General features: G+C 39.5%; 1 protein-coding gene across 1 annotated transcript in view; it reads right to left on the bottom strand.

The window, feature by feature from the left end:
- GALNT5 (polypeptide N-acetylgalactosaminyltransferase 5) overlaps window positions 1-14777 on the bottom strand; it is a 37285-nt gene that overhangs the window by 20062 nt on the left and 2446 nt on the right. The window contains exons 2-3 of the mRNA XM_059051943.2: window positions 2912-3078; window positions 1211-1330 (exon numbers count right to left, since the gene is read on the bottom strand). Of these exons, the coding sequence (XP_058907926.1) occupies window positions 1211-1330; window positions 2912-3078 (287 nt within the window). The remainder of the gene's footprint in view (window positions 1-1210; window positions 1331-2911; window positions 3079-14777) is intronic.

Genomic DNA, 14777 nt, shown 5'->3' with positions numbered 1-14777 from the left:
AATATACACATTGACCTTTTTAAGGCATAAATATATAGTGATGGGGGCATAATGGGGTTAGAAAGGAGGAAGAGAAAGGGGGAAAGAGGGGAGAGAGGGGCAAAGAGAAAAAGAAAAAGAGAGATGTCTTCTTTACAAGTTGAATGCCAGCTATAAAAGAAGAAGGAATGAGAGATTTAGAAAAACAGTTTTGCAGTCCTCAGTGTAATAACTGATTCAAGCAATGATCATCAATGGCTGCTAGATTATTGGATAAAATGTTGGGAGGGCAGACTTAGAGAATGAATTTATGGTTACCAGAGGGGGAAGGGTAGGGGGGGAGGGATAGACTGGGAGTTTGGGATTGCCATGTACACATTGTTAAACTTAAAATAAAATGCCTTTCCATAAGAAATTTTAAAATATAAGAAAGAATGTTAGCAGTGGGAAAAAATGCTGTGAGGAAACAGAATACTCACATGGATCAAAGTATCACCCACAAATGACTTCCTACTCTGAGGAAAACTCTAGCTGTCAACATCTTAACCAAGTGCTTAAAATTAGTATCACCAACACTGGGACGACCTGATATCATGTGTCTCTTGATTTGAAGCGATAAGAAGTTCACAATTCCCATCACCTATATAATAGAATTCTATATGGTATTCATGAAAAACATCCTGTGAGAAAACAGTGAGAACATTTCCGAACATGGTCAATTGCACGAAGTAAATGGCCTGTACGCTTAAAAAAATAATAAGGGTAAGTAAGCAATGTATGTGGACTTGTCTATTTTAGACTGAGAGACTAGGAAGACCAAGCAACCAAATGCAGTGCACAACACTGAATTAGATTTCTAATTTCAAAAGTGAGAAACAGTTATTTAAAAATGGGGGAGCAATGAGGAAATTTGAAAAGATCATTTATTAGATGATATTTAGATGATGAAAGTTGTGCTAATGTAAGAGAATGTCTCTATTCTTCAGAGATGTCTACTGAGGTACTTAGAGATATGGTGTCATGATGTCTGTAAATTCCTTTTCAAAAGTTCAGAAAAAGAGTGTATGTATGTATGTGTCTGTGTATGTGTGTGATGAAGCACGTAAAACTTTGTGGCATGAAACGATGGATATATGAGTGTTCACTGTATTGTTATTTCAAATTTTCTGTATATTTGGGAAACAAACTAAAATAAAAATGTAACCAAAACAAGAAGTTAGCAGCTTCTTACCTGTTGCATTCTGTGCCCCTGCCAGCCTGGCTCTTACTAAGCCATGTCTCTCTTTGAGGTGAAGAATCCGAACTTTTGGAAACTGAGACATGTATTTATCCAAGTTATCTTTCAGGTAGTCTATATCAGGGAAAGGACAGACAAGGAAACACTTTAATTAATGAGATCTGGACAAAACCAGAAGTTCCTCTTCAATATCCAATTCCTAAAACTATGACATTTACTATAGTAAATAAACTTTATTCTTTGAGCCATGATGTCATTTTCTTGGATGGATTTTTCTCTGGGTTCAATACTCTAAGCTCTCCATTTTCCCAAAACCCGAATCCATCTTTTCAGTGTAGCCAAGTCACCGAGAGGAGGGCTTGCCTTTTCTGAGGATTTGTCAGGACAGGTACAAATTTACCTTGAAATAAATAAAGCTCAGGTTTCTGCACAACCTTTTCCCCTTGCTAAGGCCCCTTCTAAGACCTAGGGGAGAGTCTAAGCATTGTATGCAAACTGAAAAACTTGCAAAAGAAATATATTGTAATTGCAATTGGCTAAGACCACTGTCACTTCCTACTATGACACCCTCTCTATCACACCTCTGCTCTCTTGCTCTTTCTGGGGTTTTGTGGGGTATATTTATGTAGCTTGCAGTTACTTCTATGTGCAATTAAGTTATTGACATATCCCAGGTAGGAATAGCTTCTAGGAATACTTCAGCTGGTCACTTTTCTACTAATTGTGAATTCTTTTTCTTAAAGAGGACCCCATAGAAGCTTTGGGTCCCACAAAATCCGAATAGGCCATTCCTAAAGGGACTATTATCTGTTTGGTAACTAGATGCTATTTCTGTTTATGCTATCGAGGCCACTTCTTAAAATTTTTAACCAGTTTTCTTTAGGTATATCGCTGCTCCTGGAACTCAGTGTGACCCTGGTAGGTACTCTGAGGCAGAGGGAAATGGCTCCTGCCCTTGGGGTCATGGCCAGGGCTAGGCTGCTCTATTAAGATTGTTGTCTCTTTGCTGTTTTCTAAAATTTTCTGAAGTGGGTTGCATTTTAGGAATTTGCAATGTGGTCTAGGACCTCTGGCAGTCATGGGACCATTTACATACACAATTTTTTTGACAGTCCAAAGAGATTCTTCACTGTAATAAACACAAAAGTAAATACAGTGGTGGATTCTGCCTTTGAACTCTGTTGGAACCTCATTTTTCTTGTCCCTTTGGCAATTTGTCTTCTCAACACTTAGCTGAACATATAATAGGCTTTACTCTTGAAGAAGAGGACATAGGCCTTCCATTTCATTGTTTACTGTAACTCTAGCTATTATCAGTAGGAAAGGCATCCGGTCAATTATGGAGTCTTTGCTTGTTAGATTCCATAAAAAGTTATTTATGTAATTGTAGAGAACATCTTATGGTCTCCGGAACTTCAAGGAGCTGTAGTTAGAAAATAACTCCTACATGGCAGAGAAATCATAGCTAAAGGGAAGTCTGTGGTGGCTAGTTGAACAAGGCCCTGGATAGTTGACCTGAATTTCTGTAACCCATAGACGTTTGGACTTAGGCCTCTAAGTCACAACATGAAAAAATGATTTGGCATTTGTAAAATGTTTATGCTTTATCAAATTATCCTGTAATTTTTGTAATTTCCATCCAAACTGCTATTGACTCATATCAAAGTTTGACTTTCCAGGGGGTAGTTTTCTTACCTTTGGTGCTGAAGTCATCCACCAGTAGAATCTCCTTGATGAGGTGCGGAGGAGAGCGGTTGAGGACACTATGAACAGACCTCAGGAGAGTGGACCACACCTCATCCACAAAGCACATGATGACACTGGTTGTTGGGAGGTTATTGTGTACAAGCTGCTCTGCACACCTGGGCCATAACACAAGCAGAGCACAAAAGATGTGCCGACAAGATCCACAAGGTGGTTTTAAAAGTCACAGAGTACAATTGTGTGTAAATACACATACACTCACACTATCTATCCATCTATCTATCTATCTATCTGTCTATCTATCCATCCATCCATCCATCCATCATCTATTTATATCTTTATCTTTATCTCTATCTATCTATAAGATGATTTTCTCATGTGCTTTTGTTGGGGAGAGTTATAAACAAAATAAAAAAGCAGAGGAAGGATACCAAATGACAATTGTTGCTATAAGAGGCCTAGACATGTAAGACATGAGAATGGCCTGTGAAGGCATCACCCTGTAGTGGAAAGGACATAGGCTTTGCAGTTAGTTAAGACACTACTTTGAAGCCCACAGCCAATATTTCTCAGATATTTGTCTATTGATTCTTTACTTAATCTCTCTGAGCCTCAGTTTCCTCATCTGTAAAGTGAGGCAATGGTTTTTATTGAACAGAGGTTTACCGCTTAGTGAGAATGCACATAAAACGTTTAGCACAGTTTCTGGGCACAGTAATTCACCAAATGGTAGCTATTGCTATCCTAATTAGGTTATATACCACAAGAGAACATGTCTATTCTCTTATTTAATGTTATTTAATTAACATTAATTCAGCTAATGCTACCAAGTAGCTTATGATTGCCTTCCCAATTGGCCTTCAGCCAAATGCCAAAGAAAATATTCTTTCCCTCTGCATGTGAATGTATTTATGGATATAGATGATATGTATTCTATACTAATTAAACTCTTAAATAGCTAGCTTCTCTATCTATTTAAGGGGTCTTTGCTGAGACTCTCTGTGCTACAGGGTAGCCACAGTTGAAATAATTTTGCTGGCATGGAAGTGAGACAATGGCTACAGTGGGAGTTGGTATTCAGGTGGGTTGTAATTGGTCTTGGGATTTCTCCATGCCCTGAAGTGCATTGGGCCTCTCTGCTGGCATTCTTCCATCTCCCACCTGAGTAACTCTTCACAGGATGGAACCCAGTGGAACCTCACAAAGAGTATTTGCCATATTTCTAACGCAGCTACTCTTAGTAATGTGATAATTAAATTATAATGATCATAAATAAATATTATCAGCCCTCTGCATTATTTCATTTTAAACCTCAGTCTAACAGCATCTCTTCCCCTTTTTATAGAAGAATATAATTGAAATTATGGGGAGTCTAGTTCATGATTATACTGTTAGTAAATGGCAGAGTTGGGACTCCAGCTCTGGTCCAGTTTGGCTCCAGAAATAACTATTCAGGAAATATTAAGTCCACAAGAATAAAAGCAGCTGGCTGTAGATGTGGCATTTTGTGGGAGCAGGTACTTCTGCCAGACAACATAACTACACTGTGCTTAGTCTGAAAATAAGAAATAGATAAGAGTAAAAGCCATAGAAAAAAACACATTAGAATGGCACTTTGCAGTTGGTAGAATACTATTATGTACATAGTTAATTTCAATCTTTATAACAACTACTTGAAATATATACTATTATACTCTTCTTCAAATAGAGCAAACTGAAGCTTAAGAAGTTAAATGAACTACCAAATGTTAACATCCTTCACTGGAACGAATGTATATGAGAATGTGAATAAATAGTTTAATCCAGATCTAGGTCATCAGAGAAAATGAGGTAAAAAGGAAAGTGGTAGAGGATTTTGAAGGTATGGGGGATGTATGGTTAAATATTCCATCTTGGGCTCTAAGTTGGGAAAGAGGAAGTAAAGCTAAGAGGAGTTTATTGGCCTGAGTGAAAGGAAGAGTATAGAAAACATCAGTGACCTCCTGTGACTCTCTCATCTCTAATTTTATAGTGTAAATGAATGGGAAATGCACATTTCACACACAAATATTCTTTACAATATTTGGTCCTGAAAAAAATAAATCAATTCTAAAAAGGAAGGGTAGTATATATAAGTCCATGCCACTGTCTCTACTAAATGTAAAATAGATAGATAGTGGGAAGCAGCCGCATAGCACAGGGAGATCAGCTTGGTGCTTTGTGACCACCTAGAGGGCTGGGATAGGCAGGGTGGGAGGGAGATGCAAGAGGGAGGAGATATGGGGGTGTATGTATACATATAGCTGATTCACTTTGTTATACAGCAGAAACTAACACACCATTGTAAAGCAATTATATTCCAATAAATATGTTAAAAAAATAAAATAAAAAGGAAGGGTCAGCTGCACAAATTCTGCCTGAGCCATCTGTATCAACAGGCCTTAGCTGTGAAGTCCTAGAGCTGCTTTATTATTAAAATTTGGTCAACTTTAGAAACATCTAGTGACAAATGCAAAAAACATTGGGGAGAGTTAACCAAGCAGGCTAACTCATGTTATATAACCAGGAAAATGAATCTTTTCATCTTATAAAACAATCAATTTTGGGGGCCTCTTTTAGAAGAAAGTTCTAAGTGGTAATGTGAGCCAGTCTGAAATTGGAAGTTGAAAGAATGCTCAGGGATTTGAGAGGTTTGGGGAAGGCACCTCCCTTCACCAAATACCTGCTCCTCCTTTCCCCTTTTCCTCTCCATTATCTGTTGTGATGCCTTAATTTCCCCATCAGGAGTCTATATAGGTAGATCATGAAGGAGTCCACTAGATCCAATGTGGATTTCTATCCCAGGAAATAGTACCTCTGCCAGTTATGGACAAATATATATTTTAGATGCATTTGAGGAATCACACTGAAGATGGCCCTGTGGAAGATTATGCTGTACAGATCATATTGGTGCCTGGAAAAGGGGGTGGCATTAAAAGATGGAGAAGAGGGGCACAGAAGGATATGTGAGAGGTTTCAAATACAAAGTTTCATAGTGTGTCTTGGTTTGGGTGGCTGAGATGCCAGGCTACTCTATAGGTAACTCGTTTCCTGCATTACTAAACAGGTTAAACATGTTTCCAGGTGTATAGAAAACGCAGCATGCTTGTTTTGTTCAAAGGCACAGTGGGTCAGGCTGGAAAGACTTTCAGCCTTATTACCTCTTGCATCATTCTTACACACGGACTGTCATCTACTTCCCATAGGTGGTGAAACTGTTTCGAGTTATCCTACATTGACCCAACTGAAGCAAATTTCCTTTCCTCCAGTTTGCCCATTGGAAAACTTTCTGCCATATTGGAGGGAAGAGTTGCAGCTCAAGTCTAAGTTAAATGCAAGATATTTCTGAGTTTGTAATCTTTTTTGAGGTTAAGAATTCATATTTGTATTGTATATGCCCAGTCATCACACCAGTGAGGTATTTAGAGTCTACAGGCCTTGTGCTATACTTTAAAATTAACCCAACCTGTAACCTGTATGTTTGGGAGAAGTCTAGACTGAGATTACTGTAGTCCGTCCGGGTACTAAAAATAAAGGGGGGTTCTAACGTGGGGGGCTCCATTGTCCTGCACCACTACTGTGTGGGAGAGAAACACTCTGGACTTGAGGAAGATGACAGGCGACTAAATACTGAGACCTTTCTGATACTTATTGGCTGCACGACTATGGGCAAGTCACATAACTTTTCAGAACCTCAGTTTCCTCGCTGTTAGGATGAAGATTACAATGCCTTCATCACCGAATGTCTGTAAAGATTTGATGAGATAATGGAGATAAAAATACTTCTGTAAGTTCCATGGTAAAAAACCCGTGCAAGGTTCTATGATTATGCCAAAGCACACGCACCCATTTTGATTGTGTGCACTGCCTTTTTCCCAGACAGTCCTTTAATCCAAATCTATCAAGGGCTCATCATTTACCAAGAGACTCAGAAAGTGATGCGGTTTGCCTTCTTGGCTTGTATGTGCTGAAGGCTCAGCCACTAACCTGATTTGTATGTAGCCTATCGAATAAAGAAGGTTTTAAATCAGAAGATTGAGGAAATGATAATATTCCCTCAAGTCGATGAATTTTTCATTTTTATTCCAAAACAGTCAAAATGGACTGTGTGGGTCAAGTCTCAGGGTTCACAGGTTTGAACAGAAGGTCGAGGAGAATATTTTCTCAGCTTCTATTTGCAATTCAACTCCTCAGTGTGAGCCTTCAGGGGCCTTCTGTCTCCAAGCTTTGGTATCTTTGGGAGGATTAGAAAGAGAATAGAGCATCTAGCTGAGGAGCTCTGTCCAGAATTATATTCTTTTCTGCAAGACCTTAGAAAGCTTCTTTTCCTCTCACTGATAAGAGGGTATATAGTGATATAAAATTTTTACTTTTATGTTTTGTTCTTTCTAGGGTAGACTAGCCCTGACATTTAGTCAGAATTGTCTGACTACTAAGTTAGAAGTTTTCAGTCACACTCAGCACCCATACTCCAAAGGCTGAAGCTGTGTTTCCTGAGGTAACTTCCTACCCATCAAAGCTACTGGACTCAGGTTTAGAAATATAAGCCACCAGCATCAATATTCACCAGTTCAACAATAGTCTATTTTGAGCAGGCAGCTGTCAGAGTGAGGTAGGGATGGGAGGGAGAAAAGCAGGAGGTGGGGGCTTCCCTGGTGGCACAGTGGTTAAGAATCCGCCTGCCAATGCAGGGGACACAGGTTCGAGCCCTGGTCTGGGAAGATCCCACATGCCATGGAGCAGCTAAGCCCGTGCGCCACAACTACTGAGCCTGCCCCCCAGAACCCATGAGCCACAACCACTGAAGCCTGCGCGCCTAGAGCCAGTGCTCCACAACTAGAGAAGCCACAGCAATGAGAAGCCCGTGCACTGAAAAGAAGAGCAGCTCTCGCTCGCCGCAACTAGAGAAAGCCCGTGAGCAGCAATGAAGACCCAACGCAGACAAAAATAAGTAAATAAAAATAATAAATAAAATTTAAAAAAAGAAAAACAGCAGGAGGTGGTGTGATGTGACAGAGGTAGTTCTGGGTGGAGGTTAGGGCACCTTTCAGGCAGGTCTGTCTCTCCTGGGGGTCTGTGACCTTGGGCAAGTCACTTCCTTCCTCAGACTTCTCTGTAACGCAGGGGACAGGATTAGAGTTCTTCTGAAGCTTCATCTAGTATTAACTTTCGGTGCGGCTCTATGTAATTTTAGCCTCATAAGTGCTTCCCTCTGGGTCATGAGAGCCAGAGCAAAGGTAAATTAAAGTGTTGTTTTGGGCTTTAAATCTTTGGACATTTTCTCTCTGGTCCTTAGAAGCACCTTAACAAGGTCCTGCGTGATCTGGACTCTGCTCACTTCTATGGTCTCATTTCTACCGTCCCGGCTCTCCCCATCCCTATGTCAGATGTCCCTCAGTTTCTCAATGGATTATTCTTTGTACCCCCTTTCCCATGTCTCTAACTGCCTACCCCTTCAGGTTGCAGATGAAACACTTCTGTCCTCTCTCAGGCCAGGCCCAGCCTTTCTCTTCCTTGCCCAGTAGTTTACTTTGCTTCCAAAGAACGTTTTGATGTGTTTGCCTTGAAGGCAGGATCCATGCTCAGATGTTAGATTGCTGAGTAGGTAGGCACTCAGAGATAGTTGTCCACTGCTGAGCTGTGGTTGTTGGGCAGTTTTAAAGAGTCACCTTTGCTTAGTGCTGTATAGAAAATGATTTCCTGTAAATTTTCTCCCTGACAAGGTACCTGACATGCAAAACTAATTCCCCTCGTATACCTCTGACCCTATCCCCCTCCCTGCAGCTACTCACCCCGAGTATAAGGAAGAGAGATGTTTTAATTTCTGCTAAAGTCATATGATTATAAGGAAACCAAAGTAAGAGGAGCTGTATCCTATGGAAAGAGCACTAGAATTAGAAGTCAGAAAATTTTCTTGCTGGGACAGCAGACCTATCAGTTAATCTTTTAGAGCCTCACTTTTCTCATCTGTAAATCATATGAGAGATAGCATGTCTTTCATAGTGTTGTTGTGAGGATTGTTTAGAATAAAAAAACTCCACACACATATAAAATCTATACACACACACACAATCATAAATAAGCACCTTTTTGGTGAAGCTCAGCAAGGAACAGATTCCCTTTATTCAGAGAGGCTTGGCAAACCCAGGAGAGGTAGAGGTGTGGATGGTCACTGTAAGGGCAGAGCAGGTGTGGTGGGGAGAGAGCTGGCCTGGTGTAGTTGAATTATTGCCGAGTGAAGAATAATCAGAGACTGAGAGTTGGATCCCAACCCCACCATTTCTGAGCTGTGAGTCCCTGGGCAAGTTACCTTTCCCTGTGCTTTTTCCCTCATCTGTAGCACTTGATCAATCTGGCGTGGCTGTTGTGTGGATCAAACAAGATGACGTACATGGAGAATAGAAGGTCCCAGCTGCCCAGCTCATGACAGGCAGTGAGCAAACAGGCGTGGAATGAAATGAACTGCCACCAACTGCATTGCCTGCCGCAATCTGAAACCTCAGCTTCCTCTCTAAGTCTCAGCTTCTCTACAGGTGAAGCTGGGACAGCGACAGTACCTGCCTTGAAGAATAATTTCAAGGAACAAATGAGAAGGCAAGTCGTAAAGGCCTTTTTAAATACTGTACTCAGTTTCTCTGCATTGACCCTTCTCACACATACCCCTACACCAACGTTTTAGAAGCGGGGCCAATTTAGAAGATATTTTAGTTTAGAATAATATAGATTTTTTTAAAACATAGAGGAGACTCTAAAAAGCTCCCTTTATTCTGAAAGCAAACAACAAAACAGAGCTTCTAAACAAACATTGCCATTTTCCCCCATTTTCTGAGCCTTGAGCAAAAATGTTCCCTTCTTGAGAGGCTCTGCTCTGAATGGGTCACCCAGAACAGCCTAACAGGGAGTTATTTTCTGGGACAAGAGTAGTCAGGGAAGTATCACCATAAGAATTTGATAAATAATTTTATGATGGTTAAACTGGGCCCTGGATGAGGTACGTAAAAAAGAAGTGTACACAGGTTCGAATTTCTACATTCACTAATTCCTGTCTTGCATAAATATTTCTAGGTCTCCGGCAGTATTTAGGAGACAAAGTCACGGATTTGTTGAACATTTCTCAGTTTGACATTAATTAGGCACTGTTTTCTTCTCTTTGAATCAGTAACAGAAGTGTGTTTTATATCCTCTGATCATCTCTCTCCTTATCATTCCCCTGGTTGTGGGGAGAGTGTGATAAGTAAAAATGTCAAAAGCTCTATAGTCATCTTTTGGCCACGTTTAACCTTTGTCTTGTTATGGTCTAGCCTGCACCCTTTAAACAAAGTTTGCTTTATATTTCCAGCTTCCTGATACAACTTTTTAGTGAAATAGCACACTGTGCTCGAACACACACGAACACGCTAATGTGCATGAACATGTACACAAACACACACACAAAAGCAACACTGCTTTGTGTACACTCATGGAAGAGAAAGCAGGAAATAACCCTTTTAAATCCATCTTGTGAGGTTTTCTTTCTTTCCCCTGCCCTTGTTTGGTTTCTCAGGGAGGTCTCAGAGAGCTTTTCCAGTCAATTTTAGATAATGTTCTCCTATCGCTATTAGTCACAAAAGCTATCTCATTTCACCAATTAAAATACTAATCTTATGTAAAACTAAGGACATTGAACTTCATATAACAGGAAAGTTTCTCTTTTCTCTCAGCCTGATACACATATCTAGAAGCATGAAGTTTGGAAGGCTATGTGGTCAGTTTATTTTCAGTAATTCATTAGTTGTGGTTTTTGGCCTCACTAGGATTGGGAGAGGAGGGGAGAGGTGGAAATTTAGGTCCTATAAAGGTTTTTCTTTCCCCTCAGTAAGTTGGACTGGTTTGTGGCAAACTCACGGTGCTATCTTTTGCTTTTCATGTGTGCCAAAAGAAAACTCTCTCTTTAGCTGTGTAGGAAGGAATCAAATGATTGGTTGACAGTCCCAGCTCTGGGCTAAGAGAATAGGCCCATTCTAGTTGCTTTATTGAGGGGCTTGCCAGAGTACTGTAGGAAAAGCAAAGCATTAAAATAAACAATTGGCTAACATCGTGATGACGCAGCAGTGCTAGAAGAGCAGGCTGTAATTCTTACTGTCCTCTAAAAAACTAAATATTGGCAGCAAACCAACATTTTTTTGACCAACATAGTCTTGGAGTCATTGTTCTCTAAACACAGATTCAGGAAGTGCACTCTTAAAATAAGTTCATTTTTGGAGTTACATCTTCACTCTAGGTGCAGGCCACAGGACAGACTTGTCTAAGTAGAATTGCCCTGCATTTCCAGTAGATAGAACCATGTTTTACCAAAGCCTGTGTGTATGTATTGATTATTGCTGGCTAAAACAAACTTCAATAATTAATAGTAAGAACTGCAAGGATTAGCTTTTTATAAAGAAAGGGTTAAATATGGAAATTTGAAATAACTGTCAAAACAGTATTTTATCTGGAGCATATTTTATAGGCAAAAATTCTAAGCAAAATGAAATTGTACTTTATTTACTGGCATAAAACATTCTCATAAATAAGATAAGGAGATTTTCATCCATTGAAAGTCGAAACATTAAAATGACAAACCAAACAACAAAAATATGAATTAATGAATGAACATGAATTAATGAATAGCCAATAGTGTTAGAATAGGATGTATTTACCTTAAACGAGACACTAACATATTCCATATATTCAAAATGAAAAATTAGGAAGTCATTATTAATTTGTAAAATGACTTCTCGCAAGCCTAATTTGAATAGTTATCTACCATTTATTTTTTTAAAAATAGTATCAATATTCAAAAATCATTTCAGAGAATCTTATCTTTAAAACCATATTGTGTAAACTTGTATCTTTTGAGTCCACAGCACTGTGCTCAGTGCTAAATGGATACAAAATAAAGTAAAAGACAAAGCTTCCTTCCTAAGCTTAGAATTTCACTGAGAAGTTGAAACAGATTCTCAAGGCCACAGTTAGTGAAGGGCACACAGCAAGGAGTGTTTCAGTAACCAGGAGAGTGCTTTAATGGTCATAGGAATTTAGAGGTCACAGTCAAATCATGGTCTAGATGGGGGTAAGATACAATTAGATTTTGAGCAATGTCAGGTTAAGATGTTCTAGGAGAAATGGTGAGGACTGTGACAGGTGAGGGTGGGGGGAAGCCGTGGGAAGGGACCAGTTAAGAAAAATATCAGTGGATGGTAACAAACGTGATGAGTAGAGAAAGATAATAAGACTAACTATCCTTATGCTGAAGGCCCACATTAGAGAGCATGTCACATGCAGCAAGTGATAGCCATACAGCAAGGGTCAGAAATCAGGGTGGCACTGAAAAGGACAGTGAGAATAATGCTAATGAGAGAAAGGAGTTTTTGTGCTTTTGGAAAAGGCCATGACTATATCTCAACATCTCAGAAATGGTTCTTTGGGACTCAGGAGAAAAGGAGAGAAGAACAGTTTTGGAAAAGAGAGTCTGATTTTAGAACAAGAGCAAGTGAAGTTGTCCTGGGAATGCTGCTTCTCTCTTCTCCTTCTCAATGTCAGCCTCAACCTAGCATATCGGTTAAATCATCATCCTTAAGAACTATTAACTACTTATTATCTTTACTGAGGGGACCTAAAGTTAAACAAACATACTAGCAAATCTATGGTTTTTATCCTTGTTTTGGTTCAATGTATATTCAATAGCCAGTTATGATACACCAGTTATAGCGTGTTAATCAATCCATAACGTGGATTTGGGGGAAATGAAAGAAGCAGTAAGGGAGATATTTCCCAGAACTATTAAAATTTAAAGGTTCCAGTGGGTTGCTGCCATAGCTAATTTTAAGGCCAGTCCTTTGGCATTCTAATAGATTCTTTTTCCCTTCCTTCCTTCCTTCCTTCCTTCCTTCTTTCCTTCCTTCCTTCCTTCCTTCCTTCCTTCCTTCCTTCCTTCCTTCCTTCCTTCCTTCCTTCCTTCCTTCCTTCCTTCCTTCCTTCCTCTCTTTCTGTCTCTTTTTCTTTTTCTTTTTGCCTCTCTCACATGTACATGCACACACACACATTCTTATTATATTCTATAACAATTTCCCCCATGCTGACTTTTAAAATTTATTATCTCAAAAAGTCTTACTGTGTGTTTTCTTACAAGCATCTCACATACCTTTTGAGCAAAGCCGAAAAAAATAAAATCAAAGCAAGAAAACTTTAAATCATGCCAACCTGATGAATCAAATGTTTTTCGTTTGTATTTTCTTCCAAACTTTATCCATATGAATAAATAATTTGCACATACTTGTAGTCAGAGTGTTTGGGTAAAAGAAAAGAAAAATAATTTATTCTCTTTCCTGTAAGAATGGCCCCAAAGGGGTTCTGTACACAGGATCCCTGCTCACTTAAAACTGTCACCTCCATCCTGTTGGAAGAGTAGAGCATTAGGTAGGCACCTTGCCAAGAGCACCTATATTTAGCCAAGGTGGGTTGTGTGATAAGAGGGAGGGGCCTGGCCACATGCTGTCTGACTCATCCTCTCAAGCACACGTGTCACTCACTTTCTCCTACTGTTGGGACAGCCTCCTTCAGAAGACAGAGCCTGACTATGACTTCCCTGGGCAGCAACCCTTAATTTCCACAGACCAAATTTCAGAAACGAACAAGCACTGGCAGCCACTGAGCCTTCAATAAGTCACATGGACGATAACATCATTATTACTTGCTTTTGGCCCTCACACAATTGTCCTTTCTCTGGTTTGGAATTGCAGCCTGGGCTTCTGTGCAGTGTCTGATTTTTCTCCAAGCTCCATAGCAGTCTGCCAGGCCACAGAAGGGATGTTAAAATAAAGCTACTCTCCTACTTCATTCTCTGGTGTTTTGTGTTCAAAGTTGGCGTGTATAGTATATGGCCATATAGTATATACTATATAGGATATGTATAGTAATATGCCATACATAGTATGGCATATATAGTATATGCCCTATACTGGCATATTTGAATGTGCCATACATAGTGTATATGTGTAGTAATATAGTGATATATCATAAATATATGTGATATATGTGATATGTGATATACAGGATTTCAGATCAGAGCTGGTCCAGCATAATATTGGGGATCATTTTGGTAGTAATTAGTAAGATATGGGCGATCAACAGCACAGCATAATTTTGAGCATGGATTTTAATAATTTCTCTACAATTGCTAGCTCTATGACCACAGGCAATATAACTTCCCAGGGCCTCAGTTTCTTCATCTTTACTTTGGGTATATTTGTGTTCTCCTCAAGGTTGTGAGTTTCACCAGGGTGAGGAACACGAATGGCAGAGTGCTTGGCCTAAACAGGTGGTTAGTGCATGGCCAACAGCCATCTGCCAATGGCTAAGAGCTGAAAATGGCTAACATCCCAATGAAGAGGCCCCTCTCACCAATATGAATACAGGCACATCTATATCTGCTTTCTTCTTAGTAACACCGAATGCCTAGATCACAGAGAAGGGTTGTTTTCCCTTTTCTTTTCTTTTTTTTTTTTTTTTTTTTTTTACAGAAGCCAAATGAAGGCATTCTTTACAGACCACATGTGTTACATCTGAATCTTGATATTCCCTAATTCCACCTTCTCGGCAAATATTGTTTGGCTCAGGAATTGCATATCCAGGCATACATGGAGTTGTATTATCAATTAATGGGTAGTGAACATATGGCTATGAGGTACCCTCACTTATGAGGGGGCCTAAAAGAGCCAGAAACCAAATATATTTGAATCAGATTAAATATTTGTGATCTACTTTCTAGTTAAAGGAATATAATTTTTTTAAAAACTGGTTTATGAAGGCTCACTGGGCA

The sequence above is a fragment of the Kogia breviceps genome, chromosome 2, assembly GCF_026419965.1.
Source record: "Kogia breviceps isolate mKogBre1 chromosome 2, mKogBre1 haplotype 1, whole genome shotgun sequence".
Classification (NCBI taxonomy): domain Eukaryota; kingdom Metazoa; phylum Chordata; class Mammalia; order Artiodactyla; family Physeteridae; genus Kogia; species Kogia breviceps.
This window is presented reverse-complemented; position numbering and strand designations above follow the sequence as displayed.